At 43.9% G+C, this 18,399-nt stretch overlaps 2 protein-coding genes across 15 annotated transcripts in view; one reads left to right on the top strand and one right to left on the bottom strand.

Moving 5' to 3' along the window:
* Window positions 1-257: 257 nt before the first annotated feature.
* On the top strand, window positions 258-13,389 carry LOC142585570 (vascular endothelial growth factor A-A-like). 5 transcript variants are annotated; one of them, XM_075696424.1, is made up of 6 exons: window positions 260-583; window positions 7,325-7,373; window positions 7,640-7,860; window positions 8,543-8,665; window positions 12,215-12,438; window positions 13,263-13,389. In XM_075696424.1, exons 1-5 carry the CDS (start codon window positions 455-457, stop codon window positions 12,401-12,403), a joined length of 711 nt encoding a protein of 236 aa, XP_075552539.1. In that variant the 5' UTR covers window positions 260-454; the 3' UTR covers window positions 12,404-12,438; window positions 13,263-13,389. The 5 variants fall into 5 exon arrangements, with proteins under 5 accessions (XP_075552543.1, XP_075552539.1, XP_075552542.1 ...); XM_075696423.1 differs by having other exon boundaries at window positions 262-583; window positions 12,215-12,378; XM_075696426.1 differs by lacking the exon at window positions 260-583 and adding an exon at window positions 6,800-7,177 and having other exon boundaries at window positions 12,215-12,378.
* Window positions 13,390-13,512: 123 nt separating this feature from the next.
* LOC142585569 (organic cation transporter protein-like) overlaps window positions 13,513-18,399 on the bottom strand; it is a 93,072-nt gene continuing 88,185 nt past the window's right edge. For all 10 annotated transcript variants that reach the window (XM_075696414.1, XM_075696416.1, XM_075696412.1 and 7 more), the window contains one exon: window positions 13,513-14,436. In XM_075696414.1, the coding sequence (XP_075552529.1) occupies window positions 14,358-14,436 (79 nt within the window). In that variant the 3' untranslated portion in view covers window positions 13,513-14,357. The remainder of the gene's footprint in view (window positions 14,437-18,399) is intronic.

The following is an 18,399-nucleotide window of genomic DNA, read 5'->3' as shown; positions in this document are numbered from 1 at the left end:
CTCGGGGCGAAATGCAGCTATGTCAGATTTAGCCACCCAGACGTACGTGAAATTCAGAAATGACCACCGATTCGATTTGAATAAAGTTGGTCGCATTTCAAGGCAGAAATCTGAATTCCACCGGCTGGTGGAAGCAAGAGTTTTCCATGACTCGACGTTTCCTCTAAATACGTTCAAATATGGTACGCAGCAGGCCGTCTTTAAAACGACTCGACCTGGGTTCTCCAACACTCAGACACACAAAGACGCATCCGGAGAAAGACCGCTTCAAGAAGCACGGGCCTCGGAAACGCGCCACGCCGACGCTATATAGCAGGCGTACATCCGTACATACGTTGCCCTTCCGGCGCAGTATCCGTCGGGTGGCCTTGGCATCAGCGTCCGGCAACCCGCCAGGCCGGCGTGCTCATACCGTGGCAGCGTATGTGCAGTGCGGGTACACATACCTGGAATAATGCACGCCTCGCGGCTGGCGCTGATCTTGCACGCCTTGGCGGCTACCTCGGTCGCTGTTGCGCGCATATCGCGGAAGGAACTTTACCGCGAGATTCTCAGGCAGCTGGCACCCAGCGGCCGCAACAAGGTGAGTGGCGAATTGCAAGAATGACCGCACGTACGCATACCTGGAGTTTACGATATGTGCAAATCTATAAGTAGGATTGCTTTCGGGAGCAAAAAAAAAAAAAGGGGGGGGGGGATGCACGAAATAATTCCGACATGCATGTACTTTCTTTTTTCCCCCGAATGACCTGGTCCAAATTTCGATGGGTCTTTAGACTCGTGTTAGTAGTGCTCTATGTTCCCTGGCTTCAACAACTAGCTTTGATAGCGAAGCAGAAACGGCCAAAAAAGAAAAGTTTGATGACCAGCCAAACAGGAGTGTGGTTATTTTAATAGAAATGAGGACTAATAGAGTTCTATGCACTGGACCGTATACAGGGTGATCATTCTTAAGTTTTACGGAATTTTCAGGAATCGCGTGCGGCAGATAGCATAATGCTTGTCATTGAGCTGAACTGAGGCGGCCATTACCAACACGAGAAATCGGAACACATATTCAAGAAATTAACGAGAAATCACCAATTAACTTCTTGATTAATTTACCCATAGTGCAATAACCCATAGTACAATTTACGAACTGTAGCCGTTGAGCTTGCAGGACGTATCCACTTGAACTGAATTTCCAGAGCGACACCAGTTTCGAGATATTTCCCAAAGTGCGGTACAATATACACGGGCGTTCCAGCTGGTTTAATTTTGTGCTTCATTGTATAAAAGGGCGTTTTCTTATAAAAGCAAGTGGAACGAAAGTGCATTTTTACGGCGAGTTTGATGGCGCATGTCTCCAAACTGGCGTCATTCTGGAAATTCATTCCAAGTGGATACGCCTTGCAAGCTCGTCCGCTACAACTGTTAAATTGCAACATGTGCCGTACGTAAAGTAATTCAGAATTAGTAAATTTTAGTTAAATAGTTGAATAGGTGTTTCGAATTCTCGCGCAAGTATAAAGTCCGCCTCTCTGAATAATCCAGCTGAGGGACTAGAATCACGCTATCTGGCAACAGGCTATCTTTAAAAATTGCGAAGAACTTAAAATCGATCACCCTGTATATGCAGCATCTATATATATATATGGAAAGCTCGCGCCTAAGAAAAACGCTTTCTGTCCCGTTCACGGTCATTTAAAGCGAAAACAATGCACCTAAAGGAAGACAGACTCTGTGCTGTGTGTGCTGTGCTTCATTGTCTTCGATCTGATATCGAGCGCACGTCTTTCGCCGGTGCAGTTTGCATGTTTGTCTATCGCAATCGGCGTCGCAAGAACACGTAAGAACGACGCGAGAAAAATATAGGACGTCCCACGTAACTTCATTCAGCCAAACTTTAATATACGTAAATGCCATGTATAGCTGGACAGAACCAAGGTAATGTTGTTTGCCGTCGCTTGGGGATACTATGTTTTTTTTTTTTTGCATTCCACCTAGTTACATAATTATTCTTAATTAGCTAACTTCTCAAACATCATAGATGGAAAGTACCAATGAGAATATTGTAGAGCAACATGAAAAACTCCCCCTACAGCCTTCCAGTCGCGCTGCAATTTTTCGTGTATTCGCGGGCTTCTTTCACGCTCGGAAAAACACTTTTGTGCAGCACGTATTGAGCAACAGAAAGCTGCGTCTGGAGTTTTTCATGTTGCCCTACAATTTTATCATTGACACATTCAATTATAATTTTTGAGTTTATTAAGACTAATTATGTAATTAGGTGCCGAGTATCTCCAAGCGACGGCGCATGTTACCTTGGTTCTGAATTGAATTCTGTGGTTTAACGTGCCAAAACCACCATTTGATTATGAGACACGCCGTAGTGAGGGGCTCCCGATTAATTATGACCACCAGGGGATCTTTAGCGTGCCCCAAATGTAATAGCAATAATACAGCAAGTACAGATCGTGGTATGCACAGTGCCGGAGGTGCAAGGACGGAACGGAGAAATTGCCAAGGACGTTGTGGCTGTTAATCGTGAGATAAGAAAGCTAAGCCAGGAGAAATGATTTGAAGTGGCAGACATAAACAGAGAAGTGCATAGAGCATGCTTTGGCGGAGGCTTTACACGAGATGGCATCCACTTTAATGGAAGGGTAGGAGCCGAGATCGGCTGGCGCCCTGCAGGTCGGGCAGTAGCTTTTTTAGGGGGTCCAATGCGCCTAAGGGCGTAGGGGTAGGTAGAAACAGTGTAGAAAGTGCAACAATAGAGGCTGACGCCAATAAAATGTCCACTAGGAGGTCCAGGAAGAAAACTACAAAGAAATTTAACACCAGGATCAGGTACATAAACATGCAAGGCGGTAGAAAGAGAGCGAGGTGGTTAGAAATAGAGCAGCAGTTAAAGGACGAAGAAGTAGGTGTATACGCGCAATGCGAAACACATCTCAGGGATCTAGAAGACCCACCGTTTATTGAAGGCTACGTCTGGGAAGGGAGCAATAGAACAACAACGGAGAGGAAGGGAGGAGGAGTAGGTATGGGGGCTCATACACCAAGGAACAAATTGCCAAAGAATAAAGTTAACTTGCAAAGAACATGTCTGGGTGTCAGGTACAATTGTCGGTAAAAAGGCATGGCTAGGAGTAGTTTATTTAGGGACAGGGGACAAATGCAGGCAAGAGAACAAAGATGTAGTGAAGTGTCTCGATGACGATATAAAGCAGTTTGGAGAGGGTGCCGATATTTGTCTGCTGGGTGACATGAATGGCCACATCGAGGATCTGGATGGATACACAGATTGTAATGGGAAGTTGATGCTAGACTTCTGTGAGCGACACAACCTAGTTATAGTAAATAGAGAAACTAAGTGTGAGGGACAAATCACGTGGGAGTCCCGTAACAGACAAACGACCATTGACTACTGCTTAATGTCGCAGGGGTTGTATAGCAAGCTCGCAATAATGGAAATAGACGAAGAGGGGAAGTACAGCCTCGGAAGTGATCATAAGCGTATAAGTCTACAGTTGGGAGCCCTACTCAAAAGAGAAATGCAGGGAAATCAAAAAGAGTACGCAATAATTAAATGACGAACAAATAGCGCCAATAGCGGCTGGCATAGAGGAAGCAATAGAGAAACAACCCATGGAAAGGTGGGATTATAATCAGTTAGAACTACTCATTAGTACAAAAATAAAAGAAGTAAAAGGAGTAAGCTGCTGGAGATGAAAGAGGAAGCCACGAAGTTGGTGGAATAAGGAAATTAGGGAGGCCATCGAACAACGACGGTGGGCATCTCGGGAACACAGAGAAGCAAAGAGGGCGCAGTTATCTGAAGAGGAAATAGGCCAAAAATGGAAATATTATCGACGAAAGAAACAACAAGTGCAGGTCCTCGTCCAGGCTAAAATAAAACAGCCCTCTGATCGCTGGCTGGCTGAAGTTCGCGATGCAACTAAAGGGGGGTCAAGAAAATTCTGGAACCATATAAGCTGGCTGGGTAAAGCTAATCACAGAAAACAGGAAAAGATTCACGATGCCGAAGGAAATCGTTTAGAGGGAGGTGACGCTGTGAACTACATTGGTTCAGTTATAGCAGAGTAATTTAGGAAAGACGATAGGGTAATCGCCCCAAATGAGGGAGCAACACAGGATAGCATAATAGAAAACAGCTTAGAACTGACCAATCTTAACTGGAAAAAGGCGGAAGCAAATGTTCCAAAATTCACGTCCGCGAGGATAGACGAAATTCCAATCAAGTTAATTATTGAACTTGGCCCAAGAAGCAAGGAAACGCTGATAAAAGCATTGGAGGCAGTCATAACAAATAAGCAAATTCCGCACAGCTGGAAACAGAGTAAAATGAAGTTCATTTATAAAGGGAAAGGTGATAAGAAGAACATAAAGTCCTTCCGACCAATTACGATAACATCATTTATATATAGGCTGGCGATACAGGCGGTCAAATTAAAAATGAAGTCATGGGTAGAAAGTAATAGAATACTCGGAGAACTTCAGAACGGGTTCAGAAGTGGTAGGCGCTTAGATGATAGCCTGTTCGTGCTTACCCAGTGCATAGAAATAGCTAGGGCGGAAAATAGACCTCTGTATTTAGCCTTCCTGGACATAAGCGGTGCATACGACAACGTGAACAGGGAACACCCGTGGAACATATTAAGATATGAAGGTATCGGTCATGAGGTAATTGATTTTCTACAGGAAATATATCGAGAAAATAATGTTGAAATAACATGGGAAGGAATTAAGAGTACGACAACTGTCGAGGTACACAAAGGATTAAGGCAAGGTTGCCCTCTATCACTGCTGCTGTTCATGCTTTATATAAGTATGGAAAGAAGGTTACAACGAAGCAATCTAGGGTATAATCTGTCGTACAGATTAGGCGGAAAGGTTGTTGAACAACGACTACCGGGTTTAATGTATGCGGACGATATTGTACTGTTAGCAGATAGCCAGGAAGATTTGCAAACTATGGTTAATTACTGTGGAGACGAAGGAGACAGTTTAGGTTTCAGTTTTAGTGCAGCCAAGTCCGGTGGGATGTTTTTCAACGATACAACTGATCAGGAGCTTACAATACAAGGCCATGAAATACCCCGAGTGGTCGAATACAAATGTCGCGGGGTACGGATAAACGAAGGGCAAATGTACACGGAAAAGCAAGAACAGTCTCTCATAGCAAAAGGGCGAAGAGATGCCGGGATAATGAAGCATAGGGTATGAGGTACTGAGAGGTATTTGGGAGGGAGTAATGGGGCCGGGGCTTACTTTCGGGAATGCGGTCCTGTGTTTAAGGGCAGAGGTTCAGCCGAGACTAGAAGTAAATCAAAGAGCTGTGGGAAGATTAGCGCTAGGTGCCCACGGGAAAACAACAAACGAAGCAGTACAGGGAGATATGGGCTGGGCATCGTTCGAAGCACGGGGAGCTCAGAGTAAAATCCTATACGAAGAACGTCTGAGGAAATTGGACGATAACAGGTGGGCAGCTAAGGTATTTAAATACCTATACAGAAATAGCGTTGACTCACAATGGCGGAAAAGAACTAGGAAGCTAACCAGTAAGTATGCCAGACACGAGGACGAAGAAAGACAGAGCATTAAACGACAGGTTAAAAACGCGGAAGGTAAAAATTGGATAAATTCAATGGAAAAGAAGCATAGTGTGGAATTATATCGATGTTGGAAACAGCAGACCAGGAAAGAAGCGTTTTATGATAACTCAAGAGGCAGTGCCCTACTCTTTGAAGCTAGATCAGGATGTCTTGGAACGCGGAGCTATAAAAATAAATTTAACGAAGAAGACATATGTACTGTGTGTGGTAAATATGTAGAAACAATGGAACACCTCACACTAAAATGTGATATATATGCTATCAATCCCGATGTCGATGCGGCCACAGTCACGCTTCCTGGGGCCCTAAGGTTCAGAATAGTCATGTAAATAAATATGCGATGGAAATTAGCAAAAGGCGATTGGAGGACTGGTGGCTCAAAAGCAGAGAGGTGACATGAGGTTAAAAGGGTAGGAAGACGTACTTAAAGAAAATCGAGAATTTCAATAACCCACAACACAGGTAAATAAAAAGGCAAAATAAAAATCTGAGCATGGTGACAACTGCCATTACCCCGTTTTAAAGGGGACGCTCCTACCTTCCATCCATCCATCCATCCATCCAATGCAACGAACACAGGCAGGCCAAGGGCAGGCGTTGTTGCACTTCGCCCGCTCAAAATGAGGCCGCCGTGGTCGGGATTTGACCTGCGACCTCGTGCTTAGCTGCGCAACACCGTAGTCGTTAAGCCACCGGGGCAGGTCTACCTTGGTTCTGTCCAGTTACAAAATTGGGGCCCTCAAAATTGCCGCGAGACTGGCCGATCGAGGCACTTTGCGCGTATTCGAGGGCTTCATTTAACGCTATCTCCAAGCGACGGCAAACGACGTCGTTTGCCGTCGACAGAACCAAGGTAACGTACGTTACCTTGGTTCTGTCGAGCTACGTGGCATTTGTACATTTTTGAATCTTGGCGCATGATAGTTGGTACACCCTGCACATACTTATATAGTAAATAGATGTTTTGGTACGCACCAGGTGGTCAAAATGATCATAGTTCTCAGTTACGTTTTTTTTTTTTTTCATCTCCGGTGTTGAGTTCGCTGTCGCAGGTTTTAGATTAGGGGAAATCGAGCACATGTGCGATACTGGGGTCCTAATTAAGCGCTAGCGGGCCCCAACGTTTGCGTCCCCATAATCTAAAACTCTCCAATGCACAGCCTCATGGGTAAGGAGTCGCCAGAGCGTTCCACGAGACAAACCAGCACCCGGCCATGATCGGGTGTAACAATTTTAGCGTGTACACACTAAAAATCTTTACACCCTTTAGGGCTTACCTTGTAACGCTCACCAACGCGCTCACTTAGCTCATCGGCACTCCCTTCTGCTATAACTCTCCACTTGCATCCTTCATAACTAACAGAAGTACGCGCTCGCATGTGAAATGACTTGGGGGCGTGCCCACAATTCGGGGTACTCGTGAGTGAGCATGCACACTTATGGGGCTACCTAGACTACCTCCGCGGATTCCTGTACTGAATGGACATCCCTCGAGGTCCGACCTGCCTTCAATTTGCCTCCTCAAACCAGCCCATGTGCGGCGCCTTCTACCTCAGGTGATCTTAAACAATGTGCTAAAGAAAGATAACAAAACGAGAACTATCTAGCTCTAGTCATACGTAAGGTATATGGCCGTAGCGTCGGCTTGCATGGTACCGCTTTTGCCGGCTCAATGTGTGCGTTGCGTCACTTGCGACATGCAGGAGGCAACCGGTTCGGGCCACGCCTGGTACGACTACACCGACGTTCTCGGTACGTTACCCTCCGGATCCATCCGCCAGATTCACTTGCCTAATTAGTCGCCATCTCTGAGTAACCTCCAAAAGCTGAACTACGGGAAGATCGACGCCGACTGAATGGAAGCGTCACGGATGGAGTGCACAGTCGAATGGGCGATGCGCCTTCCTGCCTTCTCTGAAGCATGCCACCGGGTCTCGTTATGCTTGACACGACCTACGCTGGGCGGAATTGGCGAGACGGACCAAACATATGTAACACGCCCGCGGTCGCGCGTGCAGCTGCGCCCGGTGAAGAGGAACCGTCGTGCGTGGCGGCGGCGGTGTTGGCCGAGGACCGGCGTGCGACGTGCCGGCCACGCAAGCAGCTCGTGCCGTTGCCACCGGGGCCGCCCGAGGTGCTGCGGTTCCCGCGACTGGTGGAGCTAAAGCGCTGCGAGGGGGCTTGCGACCACGGAAGACACCACTGCTGGCCCACGGTCAAGCACAGCGTCAACATCAAGGTGCGTCGTCCCCAGCAACCCAACACTTATGTGTATATTCAGCTGACTCATACCGCGCTTCCAACTCGGTTTCCAGCGATGAGGATCTCTCTCAAGATTGCAACCTGAGAAATCCTGTTTCAGCCAAACATTCAGCAGCTCAGTGCAATCGGAATAGACAGCTGATCGATATTCTGTAGGATCTTGGTAGGGCTTCCAGAATTCCCAGTTCAAAGATAAGAGCACCTACGAGAGCTCCGAGCTGGACCAGACCATGGCTCTCTGAACGAAACAGCTAGGTCAATACGATCCGAGCGCTCAGTCTTTACTGAGCGCTCGGATCAGTAACGGTTTCATTCAGTTTCGTAATATATCATTCTGGGCCAAATAATTCATCGATGGATTGGAATGATCGAGTTCAATGTTCTAAAGCTAGGTTCTTTAACGTGCGCCCAAAACAAGGTACAGGAGTATATCTGTTTTACACTCGTACCGGAATGATGTCCCCTGGGTCTGGGAATCCAACTTCCGACTTCCTTTTTTTTCTGCCAATGGGGGCAAAAAGAAAAGAATCAAATAGGAAAGGAACACTCTTGGTGCGCTTTTTAATAGCCATGTGCTTTTAGGGGGGCTCCACTATTTTTATGGAAGGAGGCTAGTTGTTCCTTTCAAAATATATTTTGTGATACTACGTTACGCGCAGGTGGTGAGAGTGAATGTGACTGAAGGTAAGACACAGGCTCAGTGCGCTGAGGAGATCATGGAGGAACACACTAAGTGCAGCTGCAAGTGCCGTGCTGAGAAGTCCCACTGCAGCCCAAATCAGGTGACCATGAACTGCATCTGCCAAAGTTGCCATTAGAAGGATGCCTACATGCATGCCTGCAGGTCCTGATGGCAAGACACTCCCAGAGAAAGTGCCACTATGTGGGACGGGCTTTCAAGGCCGGGAATATTAGATCATGAAGCAATGACCAAGGCACCGCAATGATATAAATATTTATGATGGTTTCTCTTAGGGAGTATAATGACAGCGGGTGATTACGCAAATATTATTGTGAGGCGAAGGTAGAGACACCCTACTGCGCAAAAGTACTTCGTCGATGTTTGAATTACAATGAAAAATAAACTTGATGTCTGCGGTGATCTCGGTGAATGTGATGACAATGAACACCAAGACAAAGTCAGTACATGAGATTTACACGAGCCACATACAATGTTTCTCAAATCTTGTGGCCTCAAACATGCAGTGCAGGGAGAGCCAGTATACGATTCACTACCTCTCTAGCAATTTTTCTTGTAACTTAGCTCGTGCAACATCGCATGTGCAACAGACAGGCTGCTGATCCCTCCAAGCATTCAATCTAGCAGTGTTGCTACTTGTGTGGTGTGCATGAGCAACCAATAAGCTGCACACAAATAAGCTTGTTGGCCAGCCTACTTTTTCTTTGTTTTGATTCAAACACAAATCTCAAATTGTTTCTTTCTGCTTCGGCAAAAGCAGATCGAATGAGGTTATATAAAACGATAATTGAGTCCTTCACCTAACTGCATTGTAAATGCAAAAATTGCAGCAATTGCTCCATGTAAAACATGGTTTAGACCACCTCTTTTATAGAGGAAGCTGACTATCAATTTGTGCTTTTACCATCAGTAATTTCATTTTGAAGCATTACAACTGTTAAGTATCAAACAATGCCCTCAAAGGGTTCTATATTTAACGTGGAAGAAAAGGAACAAAAAATTAGGAGGATGCTTAAGCTTCACCTTTAAGAGTGGAACGCGATAGCATTCAAAGATCCCTGACTGCTTCTCATGCTTCCCGGCAACTGGAGCGTATGTAACCGTAATGTTTACCGGGATACGCTGGCTGCAAACGCTATGCACGAAGGCGGGCTTTGTGTTAGAAGCACAGCCTCTTGCGTGGGCTGCGATGCGGTGTAGGAAAAATACAAAAATTGCCAACTGCCAGCTGGAGGTATTGTAAGGAACCGGGTGCACCACTCCGTGGCCGCCAAGACACCCACGTGTCAGCATGCGCAAATGGCTGATGCTGCGGCCGGTCTGTGAATTGTAGAGATGCTGGAAAAGGGTTCTTTTTTTTAGTTTTTGCATAACAGAATTATCTTTTCTCATATAGTCAAATTACAATACTGGAGCTATCGTGTCTGTAGTTTGTACGTCGTTAGTTTACAATTTTTAATTTTTTACATATTTTAGCTTGAGAAATTCAATTAGTTCAGTAAATTTCTTGCATCACATGGATGGCCTAGATGTGGGTGGTTTGAAAATCTTTGTGCTGAAATGACGCCCGACACAGACACCGCATTTTCTGCGACACGGGCTTCTTAATACTGTCGTGTTAAAAAAAAATGCCGCAAGAGAGGTTGAAAAAGTAGCACTAGCAGACATTTACAAGCAAACTTTCCTAAGTTGTGTAGTGTGGCAAACAAGTTTCCTTATACTGGCACATACAGTCGAGAGCAAAAGTGGAGAGACCACAGCTCCGGGCACGGGAGCAGCTGCGAGGCCGCAACGCGACGATGCTATCTCGTTCCTTGCGCTCGCTTCGAGAGTGTCCTGAGAGACAATAAACATTCTCCCTTGCACTTGTGCGGTTGCTCTGTTGCTGACAGTCATGGCGAAGGGGAGTGTGCATCGCAAAGTACCTAAAGTCTCTGAAGGGAATGTAGGGCGAACTGCTTCCCTCCTCCTCTATTTTTGGCGTGCCTTGACGGTTACGCGTCGATGCTGTGCCCGTACCGGAAGCTGTTGAAACCCCCCCCCCCCCCATGTGAGACTTCCACTCGTCTCCCGAATCATTACGTAAATTGTTGCTTCCAACACCTCCTTCAAATAAGTGTTAAAAATATTTGGCACTCACAGCTCTCTATTGCCGTGAGAAATAAATAATCTGAACGTAACATTAAATGAATACTTAGGGAAGTGGCCATTAGTGACAATAACATCAGCAGCTCGTAGAACACAGAGGTAGAGCGTCTGTAGAACATGAGTTCTATCACAAATACACAGCTGGAGTGGCCATCAGTAGGTGCAGATCTGAATTCAGATCTGCACCTACTCCTGCACCCCATTTAAAACGTGTGGGGGCTGATCAAGAAGCAACTTGCGGACTGGGATCTCCACATGGCTACATTGATCAACTGTGGACTGCTGTAAAAAAATGAATGACAGACTCTTTGTGCTCGCCCTGACATTGTGTGATCACTGTTCTATTCGATGCCATGCCGAGCTGCTGGTGCAATTGTCATTAATGCAACTTCACTAAGTTTTGGTTTAATGTTACGTACAGATTATTTATTTCTCATGGCAATAAAGAGCCTGTGAGGGCCAGACGTCTCCAATACTTATTTGAAAGGGGTATTTGAAGCGAGGACCCACAGTGCCTTGCATTTCATGCCTCAACATATTCGTCTCACCTAATGATTCGAAAGTCGAGTGGAAGCCGTACATGCTTCCAACATCTTACCAATACAAGCACGGCATTGGCACGTAACCGTCAAGGCGTGCGGAAAACGGAGGAGGAGGGAATCAGTTCTCCCTACTTTCCCTTCAGAGACTTTAGGTGCTTTGTGATGCGTGCTGCCCTTCGTCGCGACCGTCAGCAGCAGAGCAACTGGGTGCACTAGAAATTTATCAACTGTGATAAGCACCCGTGCAAGTGCAAGGGTAAAGTTTGTCGTCTCTTGGGACACTCTCGAAGTGAGCGCGTGGAGCAAGATAGCAGCGCCGCGCTGCAGCCCCGCAACAGCTCCCGCGCCCAGAGCCGTGGTCTCTCCACTTTTGCTCACGACTGTACATTTGCAAGGTCAGTTGTAAATACAGCTCTCTGTTTTTGCAGTAAACAAACTTCTACACTGACCCAGAAGGTGCGACACATGTACATAATGAAAGCTTCAGATGGAAATCAGTGCCTATGTCATCTGCTTTCCTTGTCAATTTTCCTGTATTCGCGGTGCCATGCCAAGATGTACCAACTAGCCTGGCTCGGGACCACATGGTGCAGTTCCCAGAGGCAGTGCTAATGGGAAGCAAGAGAGGCCGACCCTCCCAATATTTCTTCTTGTCCGCTCATTCCCTGCAGGATCATATACAGTAACTATATCATCGCCCCCCTTCTAGCACCAAGGAGTGCCAAGTGATGATGAGCTTTCCTGCTTCTTCAATGAAAATAGAGAACCATGCACTGTTCAACCATCCCCCTCCCCTTCTTCAACAGAAAAACTGCGGCACCGCCCCTGGCATTTCTTGAAGTTAATTCAGGCAAAACTTTGCTGTAACAATACTGCACTACGTATACGAATACCATTACTGTCCTAGCACATCGTCAGACTAAACTGTGCCGGTTTTGCAGGTGTATGTGGCATCGGAGTGTGCGTGCCTCTGTCCAGACCTCCAAAAGCTGCACGAGTGTGAAGGGTTGGGTCAGACGTGGGACCCACTGCAGTGCATGTGCACTTGTACGGAAGACGAGCAGGACTGCTCCACGGGCTACTACTTCAACAAACGAGAGTGCAGGTACAACAAGTGTGCAATATTTTGAAGGCCAGAGACTTTCACAGCACCTTTGATAAACCAGTTAAGTGTACATTAACTGTTTAAAGTTTGGAAGTGAACACAGTGCTTGAAGAAAAGCTACACTGTTTTTACTTTCAGTGTCGTGTTTTTTTTACGGCGACGCACCTCCAGTATGGGGTTTCTTTCTCGGATGTTATGAAATGAACCTCGATTCATTTTTGGTTATGCAGGAGGGAACAAAATGATACAGATAATGGGAAATGCTCTCTCGCTTTGGTCCTCACATTACTATCTGATGTCAGTGACACCGAAAAGGTTAAAGGCTAACTGCAATGGAATTTCTCTCTAACTAAATTGGCTATATACTAGTAGCATATATACTACTAATGAAGCAGTCTTGGCAAAGCTGAAGGGCAGCAGTTGTGAAATTTTCTCATAAACAGCCTTTAAATGCCATCTTGGCAGACAATGCACGCAGCTGGCCCGTGGATGCAACACAAATCTCAGCCCATAGCTTGCAAGATTTTCAGAGTGCCGTGGGCACCGATTAATCCCGGACACAGTGCTGAGGAGCCGCACTGGTTCTCAATGTTCTAGGTTCCACGTCGTTTCCGGAAGGTGGCAATGGCGGCATCTTTTTCATTTTAAATATCAAAGCCATCCATTTTTGCGAGCTTCTCACGACACATATAGTCGTATTTCAAGTGCAAAATTTTGCATGGTAGTTGCTATATATATCTACACTATTTGAAACTTGGCTTTTTATGCAGTACAAAATTTTGTTGCACTTGGCCTTTATCAGCCCAAGATGACAGTGCCTCTTTGTTTCTATGAAAATAATTTATTATGCACCAATGATCTTCGTTTCTCTTGCCTCTTTTCAGATGCATGCCAGTTGAAGACTACGGTTTCTAGTTCACAATTCTATCAACGATAATTTTGTAATAAGACTTCCTCTGCTGCTGTACACAGAAACACATGGTTCTCCACAATAAAAACTGTGATACATTACTTGGCAAGACTTGAAATGATAGCATTAACAGGATGATGGTGTCCTTGTCCCAGTACACTATGTCCAATGTTCAGTTCAGCTTCTGTGAAAGGTCACACTGCTTGCTTTGCAGGCAAAGGAAATGTAGAAAAACTGTTTAATCTTCATTTGCAGGGTGAAAACTTCTAAGGACTTCCAAAGTCCTGACAAAGCATTTTCCAAGGACAAAAATTAACATTATCCCCAGTCACACGTGACACTTTTGATCCCACTTGAACCCAATCGGGCTTAACTAGGATGGAAAGTACCCTGTGTGATTGAGGTATTAGCTTGAAAACAAGAAACTTGTTCTTAACAATGAACAAACTATTTTCATTGCACACAAACAAGAGAGGTATACATGAAAAAAAGCTTATGAGCAAACCACCACAAAGCTGCTAACTTGGTTGGCTTGGCTTTCCTCTTGAATTACACCCCAACTCTGTGGCCACATATTAAAACAAAATCTGGTAAATGTAGGATGAAACAAAATTCAGGGATTCGAAAGCACCTAAAATATTTAGACTTTCACAGACTTGAAAATGACATTTTGAAATTACAAATATTTCAAAAACTGACGAGCCCTGAAAACATCTGTACAGTTTGGTATTCACTTTGTGGCTACATGTCGGAACAAAATCTGCTAAACTTAGTATGAAATGAAATTCAGTGATTTAAAAGCATCTAATGAAATTTAAAGGCTTCCAAGGCCCTGAAAATGGTGTTTTAACAATGGAATTGTTTTAAAAACCAATTAGGCCCGATTTGATGTAGCCTTTCAACCAGCCATCTTTACATTATGAAACGCCTGTACAGTTTATTCCCTCGCAAGGTTATCACAAGATTAGCGCAAGAAAGAATGCATGTATAAATGTATAAAAATATGGTAAGACTAGTTGAAGTATATATGCCTCGTGTATGAGTATCTAGACAATGTCCTCCTGATTGATCACGCCTTTGAAGTTTCCTCCTTAGCCTTGTTGCTTGCTCCGTCTTCCACTCCCTTGCTCCGTGACGGTGCATCCGGCCTGCACAAACACAGATGAGTAAGACTACCATCACAAGTTGCACAGTGATTTCCACGCACACATTATTAGCCCCTAGTGCGGCCCACAGAGGTGCTGCGAGTGACACTCACATGACGTCGAGGCCAGGACTCGTGTCTATCATCTGTTAATGTACAGGCGATGTATGCATGTGTCCCATAGTGTTACAGTTTGTTCGCTATAGTTTTGTATGCTAGTACGCTTCTGGTGGTGCTATCAAATAACTTTTTTGTTTTTGCGTGTGAAGTTTATAAAGATGGCTCAACAATGCATCTATTTCTTTAAGGCAGCGTTTACAATACTGGCCGATGGAAACTGTTCATGCGCGGTTTTAGAACCTGAAGTGGCAGTTTAGGCGCACAGTCAAAGCATAATCATGAAAAATAGAACATATAAGAAATGAGAGGAATATTTGCTTCAATGCAACAACCATGTAACTACATCATTTACCATAACTTTAACCAGTCACAACTTAATTTGTCACGTAGTAGTACATGGTAAAACACCTAATTTCTGCATTTGTCGACTGAAATGTCCGGCAGTAGCAAGAGGACTGAACGAATGCTGAAACTGAGATTCTGCTAGCACCATTTTCTCTCTGAACTAGTTACCAAAAGTAGGTTGTTCGTTGCTGGTCATAAAAGGCAGTAACTAAAGTGAATCGAGTTGAGACTGTCATCTGTTGTCAGTACACACAGAAAGGCAGTGGCCAGCACTTATTTCCTTTTAGTGCTCCACATACAACTCAGGTCAGTGATTTACACATTTCTGTAGCTTCGGGAACAGTTATGACGGGTCTGCTTTGCAAATCTGACACAGCTGCTCAGCCCTACTTTTTTGGGCTAGATATGCATCTGAGATCGTGCTGCTGCAGCCAACAAGAAGTTGAAGCCTCATGGTTAGGTGGGGAACACTGAAATTATAATAATTCACTGAGTTGTTCAAAATCAAGCAGACTAGCAAGACACATGTGGTGTTTTCTTTGTGCGAAGGTGATTCGTGGACTGACAAAGAGAACAGTCTTGTTTGTTTATTTCGTCTTTTACCCATTGTGCCATTTAGGCATTACAGTGGGGGGGGAGGTTACATACAGCAAAGTGAAACAAACTAGAGCACTACATATTAAACACTTTGTAGAGAGAGAGAGAAAAAAAAAGAAACAAATGAAATAAATCAGAATAGTAATGCACATTTCCAACATAAAAAATCAAGAACGCGTCTAAGAGCTTTGACAAAGTGAAAACGGCATCATGCAACAACACAAGGACGCTATTCAAATATACACAGTGACCTATACACATATAACAAGAAAAACATCAGCTGCAGTCAAAGTAAGAAATAAGTAATATATTTGACTTAAAAGAGGAGCTGCAATAGCTTCGTTGTCAACATGTATGTATAAAGATGGTTCGAAACATCTTGCTGCCCAAGATAGTTTAGTTAAATTTTCATCTTTAAGGCAGGACAAGCTTGGCTCTGCCATATAGAGTATAATATAGGCATTCCAGCTGGCGCTGTAAAATTGCATCATGAACAGACGGGTCTTGCAAGTAGTAGGTACCTCACCATTATGACGGCTAGTTGGTGATGTTGTGAAAGGGATGTGTCTATTGTCAAATAAAAGCTGCTGCATTATATGAAACATCTCACCCCCTTTAATATCTTCGCTCTCAACCTTAAAAGGAAGCTTTAGCTCGGAAGCTGCTATTTATATGCGTGGAAACGAAGAAATCGTATTTCTTCTGCAAAAAATGTAATGATATTAATGAAGTTCATTGGAGTAAAAAGAAAGTGTTAAAAGTCACTAACTGTAGGAAGTGAATTTTCAGTTTATTTATGCCACAAATTTTACTTAGCAAAATACATTAATATTGCAAGAAAATCAAGGACTAAGTTTACAACTATAACTCATAAATAAAAGAACGATATCACAATTCTGTAAACTGCACCTAATAATGCATCCAAAGTGTACAAAGTTGATCCATTTTTACACAGCTCTGAAATATACATCTAATTTGGAGTAGGGCAATTGAAAAATGCTCATACACAATGTAACGATTGAATGAAGTTGTAAACTCACATATAAAGCTTGTCTGCTTAAGATACCTTAACAAATTTGGTTTACAGACCTTGTAAACTGCATTTCAATTTTTTCACTAATCAAATTCCATCAATTTTTGTAACAAGAAAATTTGAAGTCCTAAATCAATATTTTGCTTGCTCTAGCTGCTTAAAGTGTAACTTTTTCTTCCAGATTCAAAAAAAAACAAACAAATAAAATAAATTAATTCAAATAGCTCAACCAGCTGTCTCACGAAAGCATTTCTGTGTTTTACACGTGTTTGAACACGGATATTGAACTTGGCCCCAGGCTCAAGCTTCCTCTTAACCATAAATTTTTTAATCGAGGCAATTTCTGTCTAAGTATTTGTGAAGTATATAGGTACATATGACAGACCATCGTACTAAGAGCCCTGAACAACGCTTCTTCAGAGCAGCTATTGTGGAGAATCGAGACAGTAGCAACAAGTTAATCCGTAGAAAATGCGTACCCAACTCTTCCTTTTATGCATTATTGTAGTGCCTACATTTGACTGGAACAACTCATCAGGCCAATAGAAGCGTGATGGATGGTCTGCAGGCAGTGTCCACCTTATATGCACATTTAAAATGCTCACACCGGATGGGAAGGTTTCCGTTGTGTAAAATGTAGATGTCTGTCGTAAATAAGTAACGAAGGGGATATTCATGCTTTCAGCTAGAGAAGCATACAAACTTTTACACGCTGAATTTGCAGGCATTCTCTTTCAACAAGATGCCATGCAAGGCACACTTCTGCATTGCAAGAGCAGCATACCCATTTAGCTTTACATAGCTTGCAATATTTCTAAGCCTCAATTTGTCACCAGCCACATGGTTTCAACAAAAATCAAACTGCACTTCAGCCTTGATGGCAGAAAGCAGCCGAAACATCCTTCAGTTTGCATAGCTCGCATGTGCTTAGTTCCTAGCTTGCACAAAGCCAGATTGCGCTTGCAGCAGCTGAGTGAGCCAGAGCGAGTGGCATCCTGGCCATGATGTCACTCGCGAGAGGGTGCCACTAATTTCTCGCAGCTAATATAGATTTCATGGCAACATGGCAGTTGACCCCACTTTAGACCGTCACTGTTTTTAACTTTTAAACAACTTGAGCCATTTGTAGTGAAGTCCTGGATTGTTGGTTATGAGCTTCTAAATTTGGGCGTGGCACTTAAAGGGTGGGACACAAAAGAAGAATGCTAATCTAGTGCGTTGTACAAGTGCTTTTGTGTGTGTGTCTCGTCTCTTGTCCGCCTCGTCCAAAGTTTCTGTGCTCAACACCAGAAAAGATGTCGTACCAGAAAGGTCGAAAGTCAACCCTTGCGCTGAATGTTAGGTTAATAGGGGACACTGGGCTGAAAATTAACTTTTGAATAGTTGCATGGAAACTTATAGATTTATGTATCTTCTTGTTTTAAGTACATGTCCTAAATTTCATTAATACAGATAGAATAGAAAAGAAGTTATGGCTGTCATATGAACCAATTAGGCAGGTCACCTTAGGAAAAACTATCATTTCAATGATAATGAAGACAAATGAATTGTATTTGTCAGATATCTTCTAGGGGGGTTATTGTACAGGATAAGGCTAGTTGCGCGTTTTTCATTACATTTCTGTAACAATGTCATCACTGAGGCTAAGCTAAATTTTTTTGCTGTCATTATATGTGAAATATGTATTAACTTTTTGTGTTAGTAAAAATTTAGAAATATAAATAAGTACCTAATCTTGTTCCTGATTTAATTTAAGCCCAGAAACTACTTTGAAAGCAGGTTTTGGTGAAGCAGTTTGGAAATGACAGTCTTCCCAAAGTTTTTGTTCGTCCAAAAAGTGCACGCTGAGAAAAATGAGCTCAATGATTTCAG

This window comes from Dermacentor variabilis, chromosome 6, assembly GCF_050947875.1.
Source record: "Dermacentor variabilis isolate Ectoservices chromosome 6, ASM5094787v1, whole genome shotgun sequence".
NCBI classification, from domain to species: Eukaryota; Metazoa; Arthropoda; class Arachnida; order Ixodida; family Ixodidae; genus Dermacentor; species Dermacentor variabilis.
The sequence above is the reverse complement of the archived record's forward strand: the minus strand, read 5'-3'. Positions and strand labels throughout refer to the sequence as shown.

Bases quoted from the DNA above. Each gene is read 5' to 3' on its own strand.
- LOC142585570 (XM_075696423.1), top strand. From the start codon at position 455: ATGCACGCCTCGCGGCTGGCGCTGATCTTGCACGCCTTGGCGGCTACC. The intron at 8,666-12,214 runs GTGACCATGAAC...CCGGTTTTGCAG, and splicing joins CCCACTGCAGCCCAAATCAG to GTGTATGTGGCATCGGAGTG. The intron at 12,379-13,262 runs GTACAACAAGTG...GCCTCTTTTCAG, and splicing joins TTCAACAAACGAGAGTGCAG to ATGCATGCCAGTTGAAGACT.